General features: G+C 38.4%; 3 protein-coding genes across 3 annotated transcripts; 1 reads left to right on the top strand and 2 right to left on the bottom strand.

Moving 5' to 3' along the window:
* The first annotated feature begins 433 nt into the window (after positions 1–433).
* Positions 434–3,245, top strand: LOC130944353 (lanC-like protein GCR2). Its single transcript, XM_057872643.1, has 6 exons — positions 434–660; positions 834–1,012; positions 1,261–1,372; positions 1,491–1,607; positions 1,688–2,002; positions 2,456–3,245. Exons 1-6 carry the CDS (start codon positions 496–498, stop codon positions 2,792–2,794), a joined length of 1,227 nt encoding a protein of 408 aa, XP_057728626.1. The 5' UTR covers positions 434–495; the 3' UTR covers positions 2,795–3,245.
* On the bottom strand, positions 3,244–5,776 carry LOC130944354 (protochlorophyllide reductase, chloroplastic). The gene is made up of 5 exons (XM_057872644.1): positions 5,592–5,776; positions 5,388–5,486; positions 4,535–5,066; positions 3,943–4,301; positions 3,244–3,762 (listed from the first exon to the last, which is right to left on the bottom strand). The coding sequence occupies exons 1-5, from the start codon at positions 5,643–5,645 to the stop codon at positions 3,607–3,609; spliced, it is 1,200 nt and encodes a 399-aa protein (XP_057728627.1). The 5' UTR covers positions 5,646–5,776; the 3' UTR covers positions 3,244–3,606.
* A 735-nt stretch (positions 5,777–6,511) lies between these two features.
* LOC130944921 (uncharacterized) lies at positions 6,512–12,614 on the bottom strand. Its single transcript, XM_057873517.1, has 7 exons — positions 10,642–12,614; positions 8,972–9,062; positions 8,406–8,563; positions 8,262–8,313; positions 8,066–8,148; positions 7,785–7,878; positions 6,512–7,484 (listed from the first exon to the last, which is right to left on the bottom strand). The coding sequence occupies exons 1-7, from the start codon at positions 12,301–12,303 to the stop codon at positions 6,883–6,885; spliced, it is 2,742 nt and encodes a 913-aa protein (XP_057729500.1). The 5' UTR covers positions 12,304–12,614; the 3' UTR covers positions 6,512–6,882.
* Between the last annotated feature and the right edge of the window lie 319 nt (positions 12,615–12,933).

Below are 12,933 nucleotides of genomic sequence, written 5' to 3'. Positions count from 1 at the left end.
CATGAAAAAGATCAAAAAACATAGAATCTAAAGTTCGTGGGACACGACAAAGATAAACTTATCCCAAAAAAAAGTTAAATTCAAGAAATTAAAATTTGAATTATATTTTTGGAGAAATAAAGATTTTTTTTAATTTTAGAATTGAAAAAAAAAAATTCCCAAAAGTGAGCCCTCTATCTCTTGCCTTTGCCTCCAAAGCAGGTCCGGCATGTTCTAGTTTAATAAATTTAAATTTTTTAAATTTTAAATTTTTATTTTAAAAAATAAAATATAATTTTTTATTTTTAAATAGTTTTTTTATATTTCTTTTGCCTTAACTATGAAATAAACGATAAAAAATTATACTTTATCGTAGAAGATAAAATCCAAAATTTAGAGAATTTATTGTATAATAGTTCTAATTTTTAAGATAAAGAAAAAAACAAGTTCTACCTGGAATACTTTCCAGTTTCCAACTCTCAAGCGTACTCCATACTGTGCAGTGCAGAGAGCAACATGGCGGATCGCTTCTTTCCGAACGAAATGCCACGCTTTGTGGCAGAGGCGGCAGAGACCACACTTCAAGAATCTGCCACCGACTCACTCACAACCCTCCTCTCTCTTCCTTTCCAAACTCTCATCGCCAAACTTCAAGCTTCAGCTCTCCAACTCAAGCAATCGGTACACTCATATTTTTATCAATACACCATCTTTCATTTCTCTCTAATTTTTGTAAATTTGGTACCAATTCTCCTTTTTATGATGTTGGGTAGCATCAAAGTTGGCAACTTTACCCTTTTTTGCATTTTGCTCACCAACTGTTTGTGAATTTGTTTCTCTTTGAATGTGTTCAGGTTGTAAAGGAGACATGGGGTTCAAGTGGGAGACATGCAAGGGACTATACCCTTTACACTGGGGCTCTTGGGACAGCATTCTTGGTTTTCAGGGCTTATCAAGTCACCAAGAATGGCAGTGATCTTAGCTTATGCTCTGATATTGTTAAGGCTTGTGATTCTGCTTCAGAAGATTCTAGGTAATACTGGGAGTCTGGGACTGGTGCTGAATTTTTTTTTTTTATTTGAAGGGTTGGTTCAAAATGTGTTCAATTATATGCTGTTAATTGCTAAAGCTTGCTCTTTACAATTGTAGATGGAACTACTAGAACAAGGTTTTGAACTTTTGTTTGGAAAATCCTAAACTAAACTCGGTTTTATTTACTACGCAATATCATATGTGGAAATAGGATGATTTTAGTTTAATATGCTAATGTATTGGTTGCAGCCGTGTGACATTCATCTGTGGCCGTGCTGGTGTTTGTGCTCTTGGTGCTGTCATAGCTAAGCATGCTGGTGATGAAAAAATGCTTAACTATTACCTAAGACAATTCAAAAAGGTATTTTACTATGTTCTCTATATATTTTTGAGTTTTGATCCTTGTAAATATTCCAATTTATAGATGAAATGCGTGTGTTTAACTGCTTCCTGGATTTGTGCCCTTGATTTGAGAACAGATCAGGATACCTCGTGATTCGCCGCATGAACTGTTGTATGGACGAGCAGGTTACTTATGGGCTTGCTCATTCTTAAACAAGCATATTGGTAAAGACACAATACCTACTATGCAAATGGTAAGTTATATGCTTCATGAGCCTTGATATTGCCGAAGTCATGTGAACTTGTCATTGACATGTGGTTTTAACTTTTATAGAGACCGGTTGTCGATGAAGTTATGACAGCTGGTAGACAGATGGGTCACAAGGGAAGATGTCCTTTCATGTATGAATGGCATGGGAAAAAATACTGGGGTGCTGCCCATGGGCTTGCGGGAATTATGAATGTTTTGATGGACATGGAACTTAAGCCAGATGAGGTGGAAGATGTCAAGGGTACGCTACACTACATGATCAAGAATCGTTTCCCTAGTGGCAATTATCCTTCAAGTGAAGGAAGTGAAAATGACCGGCTAGTGCATTGGTGTCATGGTGCTCCCGGAGTCGCTCTTACTCTTGTAAAGGCAGCTGAGGTAATCTTTGTTTTCCAAAATTTTGATGCAAAATGATAGGATGAAATTTTCTTAATTTTCTGTCCAGAAAAAAGAAAAGAAAAGGGGTGAGGGGACAATGGAGATAGAAACAAGGATAACTTTTTTGTCTTGTCTATGTCTTTGTATTTCTATCATGAGACACTTACTAAACATAGTCAAAAGAAATTGACAAATGGTGGATGTTGGGGTTGTTGTTTCATCACTTGGAAAGTAGGCTATTCAGTTACTAAATAATGTCAATGTATTCAATTTTAAAGGATTCATTTTGAGTAGAAGTTGAATTTTGAAGTCAAGTTCTGCATTGTTCTATAAAAGCGTTTGATTATTTAATGCATCGGATTTTTTACAATAATTCTTGGTACTAGTCTTCAAAATTCAAATATTCAGATCTCATGACTAGACTTTTTACCATAAATCCATCATCATTATTAGGTTTATGGGGATAAGGAATTCTTGCAAGCAGCTACAGAGGCAGGGGAAGTAGTATGGAAGAGGGGACTTCTCAAGCGAGTCGGCATCTGTCACGGCATCAGCGGGAATGCCTATGTCTTTCTTTCCCTCTATAGATTGACAGGGAATGCGGAGTACTTATACATGGCCAAAGCATTTGCTTGCTTTCTTCTTGATAGAGCAGAAAGATTGACCTCAGAAGGGAAGATGCATGGTGGAGATCGACCTTATTCGTTGTTTGAAGGTCTTGGAGGAATGGCATGCACATTCCTAGACATGAATGATCCAAAAGCTGCAAAGTTCCCAGGTTACGAACTTTGAGGGACAATGCTATGATGTACAGATAAAAACTTGTTTTATCATGCACCAAGTTAATTCAGTGTTATGTATCTGAACTATGAGTAGTAGTAGTTCATACTTCATACACATTACAGAGTTAACTCAGCATCATATACCAAGTCCAACACTCCAATTAGTTGTATTTTAGATGTTTCCAGAACTTTTGAGTCATTACATAAAAGAGAAGATGCTTTTGTCTACTGTAAATAAATGAAGTGATTTTGATGTTGATGATGAATAATGATGTAGCCTAAAGATATTTTTGTAAATATGAGAGAAAAAAAATGGAAACTCCAGTATTATGATACTGAGTGATTCATGTAGCTTCTCAAGATGTTCGTTAGTGCATTATGTCTTGTGATTTGTTTCTTCCATTTCATGAAATTTGTCTAATTGTCTAAAGAGATATTTATCTTAAAATGGAGAGGGAATTAAGCTGATATATTAAAATGTATTAAACTCACCATTATCTTATACCCACCCAAACACATAAATACATGATTTAGGCTCTAAGGCTATATTGATTTCCTCTTAAGTTGATATTACTACAAATGTTTTAAGATAAACTTCAGAAGCATGTCCAAGATATGCAGTTAACACCCCCCACACTTTGATGTTTTGTTAACAAAATCTTAATTCACAAAAGTTATTGACTCCTACATGAAAAGCCAAAACGAAAAAGGTTCCTTACTAAGGAACTCATCATCCATCATGGGATCTTTACTCTTGTGGAAAAATCAATTTTACTCCAAGACAAGATTTGTTAATCAACTAAGCATGGTGGAGGGTCCCATTTAGGCCAAACCAACGAGTTTCTCACTGATCTCCCAAACCTTGCGTGCCTTCTCAACATCACTTGCTTCCTGAGACAACTGGTTCTCAAATGAAGCTGAGGCCTTGTTCCAGCTCCAATATACACCTGATTTTGTTAGGCTTGGATCACTTACAACCTGCATTGCAAGCCATATATACAGTTCTATACATCAGAAAATAATGCATTATACCCTTCATCATATCTAGATTGTAATGATTTGTATGTTAATATAATATTATTTGCATTTGCAAATAGTTTGATCCATATTGTCGACCCCATTTTATTGTTATCTTTATGAAGTGCTTTTGCTATTTACCTGAGCAAGTCTCTTCCCAGCTTCATCTTCTGAGACATAGCCTTTGGTTATGTACTTTTGGAATGGAGGGAATAGAGTTCTGAACAATGGAATGTGCTCTCTGAACAAGCCTGTTGTAGCAATGCAACCGGGGTACAGGGAAGCGAATGTGATTCCGGTTTCCTCGTGGTATCTTCGGTGGAACTCTTGCATTGTTAGCATGTTGCATACTTTGCTGTCCTTGTATGCCTTGGCCCCATCGAAGTCTCCACCATCTATCATGGCCGAGCTGTTTAGTCCGTTCAAGCCACCAGCAAGTCCCCTCAAGTCACCGAGGTTGGCCTTGGGAGGTACATTTCCAGCTAGTGTGTTTGTGTTCCCTGTTTAAACTCCACAATCAGCACAAAAATGTATCGAAAATTTCGCCAGTAAGGAAAGTAGACCACCATGAAAGATTGAGTAACCGAAAATTTAGTCCCTAAACAAGCCTGCAATACTTGAAAAGTGTATCATCTCAATTCTGTTTTTGTTGAAACTAAACTGTTAATGTTTCAATCTTTCAAACACTAAATTGGTTGTTAATTACAACAAGAAATTTAGTAATGAACTATACCTGTGATTGAGCCTACAATGATCAAGCGCTTCGAGGGGTAATCAGATTTGGTCAAGTCATCCATCAATAAGCGAGCTAGTAGAAAATGGCCGAGATGGTTTGTCCCAACACTTAATTCAAAGCCTTCAGCAGTGAATCTAGGCTCCTTGGCAGTTGGCAAGTAAACAGCAGCATTGCAAACCAGCACATCCAGCGGCATTTCGGATCGCCTTAAGTTATCTACAAATTGGCGAACGCTGTCGAGCGAGGCAAGATCCAAGTGCATGATGCTGTAGTTCTCCTTAGACATGCCAGCTGATTTCGCGGCCCTTGCAGCTTTTAGGAAATCCCTGCAGGCCATTATTACATGCCACTTTCCGGTTTCGGCCAAAGCCTTAGCAGTGGCCAGTCCTAGTCCAGAAGATGCTCCGGTGACCACAACATTGCCCTTCCTCAATGTCTTCTTGCCTTCTGGAGCAGACTTACTAACCGCCGGAGTAGCAGTAGCTGCTGTCTCGGCCCTCACAACACCAATGCTTTGTTGGAATTCCCTCTTTTAAGGAGTGGTAAATTATAAAAGTTAGATAATTGCACCCAAAGGGAATTACATAACACATTGTATTTTTGCAATTAAAATCTGAATCTATTAAAAGGATAAATATCCATAACACATTTTCAGTAAGCATAATTCTCAACATAATAAAAAAATCAGAGAAACTAATGGATTCTCAATCCTAGAGCTAAAAATGAATAGAACTAGAACAACTAACCAAGTACTATTAACACATGTAGAGTCAAATGGTTCACTATTTCAGTAAAATTAAACTTCATAGAAGCTCAGAAGTGAAAAAAGTAAGGCTCATTTTGGAGTTACCTTGCACCTTAATGCAGAAGAACTGAAGTCAGCTTTGAAAGAATCTGACAATGAAAGACCAAACAAAGTGGAGTCTCTGAGAGACACACTACCCTTTCCCTGCAAACACAAGAAACAATTCCCAAATTTTTTCAAATTCAATTATCATCACTCAAGTTGAAAAACACTTACATAACAAGAATGAAAACTGAAGTATATACCAACCTCCTTAGGAATTGAGAAAGAAGCAGGAACCAAAGAAGCAGCTTGCAGAGCCATTGAAACCTTGGAAAACAAAAGTATATGCTTTTCTTTATGGGGTTGTTTTTGTTATTTCAGTAATGTTCCCCTCACCCAAGAAAATCTAAGTTGAAGTGCTTGTGTACTTGAAAGTGCACGAATGAATTTATACATTGATGAAGTGCTTGTTCTAATATATATGAATATATATGTGGATAAGATAATTGGAAGCATGGGATCCTGCCACGTGTTTTCTAACCAACCAATGAGAAAATGGCTTGAGATTTCCAATGATATTTTCATGACTATAACATTCACTTAGGAGACTGTTGGTAATCAGAGCCATTCCATGTCTCTGACCCCACCAATTGTTATGCCTGTTGTGCACTACAATACTCAAATTCTTAAATTTTTTTTAATTAGGTTTTATAATTTTATTTAGTATCTCGTAATGCTATAATTTTAAATATTCAAATAATATTATTAGTCTAAATATCAGTGCTGAAAGGGACAGGAGAGTGGAGGTACATGTTTTGGATAGGAGGTGAAGTACATGCTGTTTTTGGCAGGCTTTTTTACTTTCTATTTTCAAAAGATAGGAGATTATTCAATGTTTTTTTTTTTATCAATGGAGATCTTTCATTTTTTTAATTAGAAGAAACTAGAAAGTTTCAGATTGCATGCAAGTTGCAAGAGTCTTACACTCACATGTAACTCATAAGTCATAACCCAACAAGGAACTCAACTAGCTTGTTGAGATTTTGAGCCTATATCACCACGTTAGTTCGACTTATAGACCAGGTAATGCTACAATTGCGGTGCCATGGTATAATATTAAAATCGATAAACTTATTAAGGTAAGGTATTGACTATTTAATAATTCAATGACAAAACTCAAGGCAAGGTTGTGTGAATTGTGAAAGAATCATCATTTCTAATTTCAATAAGCTTTAACCATGCTGGCGTTACTCTACAATTCCCGATTACATAAACAAATCCATCGGTTTCTAAATTCCTGGTGTACCTTCTTTTTTTTTTCTCTTTTTTTTAATTCTTTTTTTCTTTGACAAATTTTCAACCCTTTTCCCCTCTGTGCGTGGTTGGAATAACGACCCTATTAGCACAATGAACAAGGAAAGAATTGGAACCTCCCCAACCCGTTAATATTACAAATATCACCCATTTCTCTGTACAGGTTTTCCCTTCAAGAGCTGATTTCATCAACTCAACTCCACCATGCCCATAAAATGATAAAAGCATGCATTCTTATCACCTCTTATATCCGAAGTGGCAATCCAAAATTTTGGAAAGTTCTAATTTCGCCTCGAAGGCCGGCAGTTACAATCACCATACCCCAGGCTGACATGTTTTGACTTCCTGTGTTTGAGTAATCCCCGCTGATACGAGGGCTTCGATTCTTTGTGGCTGCCACGACAAGTTTTTCCTCCGGCCATGTTGCAGAAATTCTATCGAAAAAGTAGCTGTTTGTGGCACCTGCAATGGTTGCCTGGCGTGGACTATTGCTGTAAACCGAGGTGGATCGTGAACCCTCGGAGCCAAAGTTTTCCTCAACGGGGGTTGGAGGATGATTGGCGGACAAGGCCTCATCCACATTGTTATCAATCTCAGTTTGCTCTCCAGAAAGTGTATCGTGCATGTCCCAGGCATCGCCCATACCCGGCCATGGAATGGCCACTGAAACATCTTTACAGTGGAAATGTTCGTATGCGCCTGTGATAGTTACACCTTTGCTTCTGTTAGGCCTACAATCCGCTTCATTTTTCCATATGTACACGTGGGAATCCTCACTCGCGGAGACAATATATTTACCGTTGGCTGTCAGAGATGCTGAAATTTGGCTTGACGAATTACGGAACCCTGTAGAAAACTCGCATCAGTGCTCGAAAATGAATATACAGAAGACCTGCTCCCATTTGAGCAAAAGTTGCAGAGGAAACAGGAACAAAATTTGTATTTCCGTGTGTTCAAACAAATTTACAATGTCTTTCTGCCTAAATAAACCATATACAAAGATACATGAAAAAGAATAGTTACCATAGAATTAACATAATAAATTTTATACACAAGAAAGTAGTTAATCAAACAGTGTATTCACTAGTTATATTATCTTTCTAAAAAATTCAATTGATATATAACTAGTGTTGGTTAAATAAATACCTTTAAACTTGTGAACCAGATCAACACCATCAACAACCCGAATTCGTGAATCAGCAGATGTGATAAGTACCTCTGATGAACTTCCTGGGGCAAACTGTTCACGAGCTTCAGTTAGAAAGATTAGCTTAATTGAATAAGCATTGTAACAAAGTAAAAGCATATCAAACTAATCAGGCACCCTTCTTTGGCCTTTTGGTTTTATTTTTCCTTTGTTCAACATTTTTTACATGAAAAAAGGAGCATATCTCATATAGGAGCACAGCAGTAAATGATTCTTTTACCTGGAAACCTGTAATTTTTTTGAGATGTGATTTCTTCTTCTTGTTCTGCAGATTGATCTGACTTTTTTGTTGCAACTTATTTTCTAAACAAAACGTAAAAATATAACAATCAGTGCCCCCGCAATCACCGGAAAATAGTACATGGACAGGCACAGTTTATAAAAATTATTAGAAAATAAAGTCTCAGTGATGGTACCTGACGTGTTATATAAGTGGCAACTGCCCTTGTAAGAACCAACCAGTGCACTCTGCAGGAACCAGCAAATTTGATTGAGATGCAACTAAAAAAAGTTGAATTTCCAAATGTTGTGAATGGATGCATATTAATCTTTAGACCAACCTGACCATCGGGTGTATAACAAGCAGCAGTAACCATCTCATGCATATCAGTCCAATCAACAACCTGCCTATCAGGAATGCTCCATATGCGAACCTTAGCATCCAAGGATCCGCTAATGAAGTAATTATCATCAACAGGATTAAACTGGATGCAAGTTACTGTGCCACACAGAAAACAGATTGAAGCAGAAGGTATGATTAGCAAAAGAAAACAAAAAGTTGGTGGAGGAAAAAATTGCTTTTACTGATAAACTTAACCATTCTATTACACATTAGAGGACTTGTGTACAATTAATCCTATATGCAGCAAAGACAGATACTCTGACAAAATTGTACCTGTCAGGCACAATATGGGGAAAATTGGGTTTGATTTGGTAGGCATATGATGCACTGGGAACTAATCCAAATTTTATTGTGAAGAGGGAGAAGACTACTATGATATAGACACATAAAGATACATGAATGATCTGCCATTAAATTGAATATAGAGAGCTGATAGGAGTGGTCTATATGACATCTAGTCAGATGAAGGAAGAACAACAAGAGCTAATAACTGCATTTACTCACCAAAGTCACTGTGTGAAAAAACTTTCAAACAAGAGTTGCTAGACAAATGCCACAACCGCACCGTTTTGTCCATTGAAGATGAGAGCAAGTGCTGAGAAAAATTGGAAAAAGGATTAGAAGAATGATTTAAGACCACATGCACCTAACAGCAAACAGCAATGCTTTACATAAAATATTTGAAGGTTCATTCAACAAACAATAAATGGAAGATCACAACATAAAAAAATAGATAAAAGCTCCATTTAGGCTTTATCAAAAGAATATTAAGAGTTTTCAATACTATCTATCATTATTGTAGCCCTCAGAGGGAAAAAATACTATCTGCTCTTAAAGTTGATTCTTAGTCTTAGGCACTCCAAAAATGTGCTCATCCACATCTGAATAGTGTTGCTAAATTACAACTCAAATAGGAATATAAACTGTTGAAACAATCACGTGGTCACTCTAATGTATATAATTGGCAGAAGTTTAGACTTTAGTGAACTATAAACACAGTTCAATCTTCAAGCCGTTGGGTTCAAAATGGGCTTTAAAATTTGAGTCATTAACAAATAACAAGACAAGATCCTGAATCCAGCTCCACTGTACCTTATTAATAATAGTTCCTAGTTTTACAAGTCTAACAAACACATTCTTAAAGTTAACATAGGGAAAAGAAATAAAGAAGATTTGACCAGAAGTTAATCATAACACAAGATAAATTCTTGTTCATTCATGACACAGACATCAACAAACCACCTAAGAAGCACTCCTGAGTTACAAAACAAAGCATCCTAAGCAAGTTACCAACATTCTTTTCGTCTTCTAAACAGGACATTTTGGATCCCTTTTCATTACAGCCAAGCCAACTAACTCCATATAAAATATGCAGTATAGTAATTGCTTGAAGAATGGATATACCTATACAGTCGCCAACTATCAAAGCAAGCGTTAGGTACAAAATAAATCTCAATGCCTACTGCAATCCAGTTTTTGTGAGCTAACCTCTCAAAACTGATATTCTTTTATTCAATTCCCGGGGAGACCATGAATACCATCCTAATTCTTAGAAAAATAGTTTGTAGACCCATTAAATCAGAAGTTTATCCTGGAAAATCATCTTGATATGGATGGAATAGGGAGAAAGGAAGAAAGATTCAGCATTCTTCACAGACAGGATTATATCTACATGTCTTTACAATTCTTACTTAAATTTTACAAACTAAGAATACTTGACCCAAAAACTAGAAATGGTTTAGTCCCATGTGCACAAATATCTTACAGCATGTACCAACCAGAAAACACTAAACAAAAATGTCTCAGCTCTACCCTCAAATAGCATAGCCATTATTGCATTAAAATCCATATCTGTCCCTTGATGCCTTTATTCAGCCACTTCGAAACCCTCCTAATCAAACCAATATTACAGTGAGTACCCATATATTTGTGCTGTAGATGGTTACAAAGTAGAAAATTCATTCCTACTGTTTAGTATAAGTGCATTCTTCAGTTAACAGGGCAATACAGAGTAGGAGTGTAATCAGTGTATCCAATAAAGGATCAATTGAAGCCAATAGAATAGCAAATAACAAACATTACAAGTATGCAGAGGAAAATTGAACAAGAAGTTGGAATTAAAGGAATATAATAACACCTATCTTATAAAAAATTAATTAGTCTTAGTAGCTAACCTGAGATTTGGACCAAGAGAGGTCAAGCACATCATGAAGATGTCCCTGAAAGGAGCAAATGGGTTTCTCGGTGAGCGCAAACACGGTATCCGGGATAACTAATTGATCCAAGCTCAACGATTTCCGGGTAATGGATGTCCTCCCCTTCCTCTTCCTCTCTGGATGATGATTGTCCAAGAGAGGTGACTTGTCCATGAGAGGGGACAGCAGATTCGGCTCCAGCGAAGATCCATTGACAACAAACAACATGTTCATATTCCCATCCTCATGTTTTTCCATCAGCAGCTCCCCCTTCCTCTCAGACTCCACAACCTGCCACACATGGATCACACAATCCTCGCCAGCACTTGCTAAATACTTCCCATCTAAGCTAAACTTAATACTCCATATAGATCCATTATGAGCCTGAATCTCCTGGCTCTTGTAAAGAGCTGTGACCTCCTTACATGGCTTCCCATACTGCCTAACCTTAACTCTCTCAGGTCCATGGAATGAGGCATTATCCTGGCTGTCATCCGTGGCGGAGCTTGACCTCCTCCCCCCCTTCTCCGAAGAGGTGTCCCTCTCGTCGCTGCTTCGCCGCTCCTTATGTGTCCCCATCGCGGATTTTAAGGCCCTCAACCAGTTCCCTCTCTTCTTCAACTTGGAACCACTGTTTCCCTTGCCACCTTCATTGCCAATTGAATCCACATTGTCCTTTCCATGGCTTTCCTCCACATTCTGCCTCCTCATGAGCTCTTGGACAATCGGCGAGTGACCGACCGTCATTTCGAACTCCTCCATTGTCAGTTGCCGGCCAGTGCCGACCTCCCTGAACTTGTTCCACATGCCATCTTCTCTAAACTCTTTCACCACAAACTCTTTCCCATTGTCAAGATCCCTTATGGTGCAAGCCTCCTCATTGACCTCATTATAATCCCCACTAGCCACTGCCTCTGCCGCCACGGCAACCACCTCACCGGCGACATTCTCCGGTACCATGGACCCGTTCTGCCCAAAATCCACGCTTTTTCCATTCCTCCCCGAAGGAGGCTTCCAGGGGGACCCGCCATTTCCACCGCCACCACCAACACTGCCCCCGCGACGATTCCGGCTATTTACAGATTTTCCGGCCTCCGGTACGGCCGAACGAATAGAAAGAATGGAAGAAGAAGACGAACAAGAACGACAACAACGACAAGAAGAACGAGAAAGCGAACAAGAACCACAAGGCTTTTCATCATCATCATCAATACCATCACCATCACCATCACCATCACCAACGGAATTCTGAGGATCCGCGGCACCGTCAGAGCTCGATCGGGGCATCCCTCCGGCGGAGCCCTGACGCAGTCCAGTCAACTGATCCGACGACGGGGAGCGGGAAGAGTCCCCATTATCGCGCGGCGGCGAGGGAGCGGCGAGACCGAGGTGGCGGAGGAGGGAGGAACGGCGCTCGGAGACGGAGGAAGGATGAGAGATCCAGAGGTCGTAGTTGTTGTTAAGTGCGAGGGCATAATTGTAAATTCCGTCGTCGGGCTTGTGGTGGTGGTGTTGCGGCGGTTCTTGTTCGGTGTCGGAGGTGGTGGAGGTAGAGCATTCGGAGGAGGATAGTAGCCTGTCAAGGGACTCGTAGAAGAGGTCGGCGGTGTCGTTATGGTGGTGGCCGGCGGCGTAGGTCATGGTTGTCCGGGAAGAAGCAGCAGCATTCCCATGGATGGGATTGGAGAAGGAAAGAGAAAAGAAAGAGTGATTGGTTTGTTTCTTTGTTTTGTTTTGTTTTGTTGAGATCCAATTAGGGATTGGGTTTTGGGGGGGAACGAAGCCCTATGTTGCTTCCTTCTCTCTCTCTCTCTCTCTCTCTCTCTTTCTCTCTGTGTTCGTGTTTAGTGTGTGTGGAGAAACTTGAGCTTTTGTCCGGGGGGCAACGTTTATTCTCTCTCTTCCCCTCTTTCTCTCTCTCTCTCTCTGTCTGTGTCTCTCTGTGTGTGTGAGAGAGGTGGAAGAAAGAGAGTTTTTTTTCCTTTCATTTTATTTAACCATTTTTATTTATTAATATCAGTCATATTATTATTATTCACTTACTTACTAAAAATTAGTTATTATTTATTTATATATAAATATATATTATTTATTTTATTTTTAATATATATTTTATATAAATAATTAATTTTTAATATACGCATAATATAATTAAATACATATATTAATTATACTGTAAGTTAAATTAATTAAATAGGTAATAATTTTATGGGTTAATTTTAATATGCTAATAGTATAATACTCATACAATCACATTTATTTTTTTGGATA

Source organism: Arachis stenosperma, chromosome 8 (assembly GCF_014773155.1).
Source record: "Arachis stenosperma cultivar V10309 chromosome 8, arast.V10309.gnm1.PFL2, whole genome shotgun sequence".
Classification (NCBI taxonomy): Eukaryota; Viridiplantae; Streptophyta; class Magnoliopsida; order Fabales; family Fabaceae; genus Arachis; species Arachis stenosperma.
This window is presented reverse-complemented; position numbering and strand designations above follow the sequence as displayed.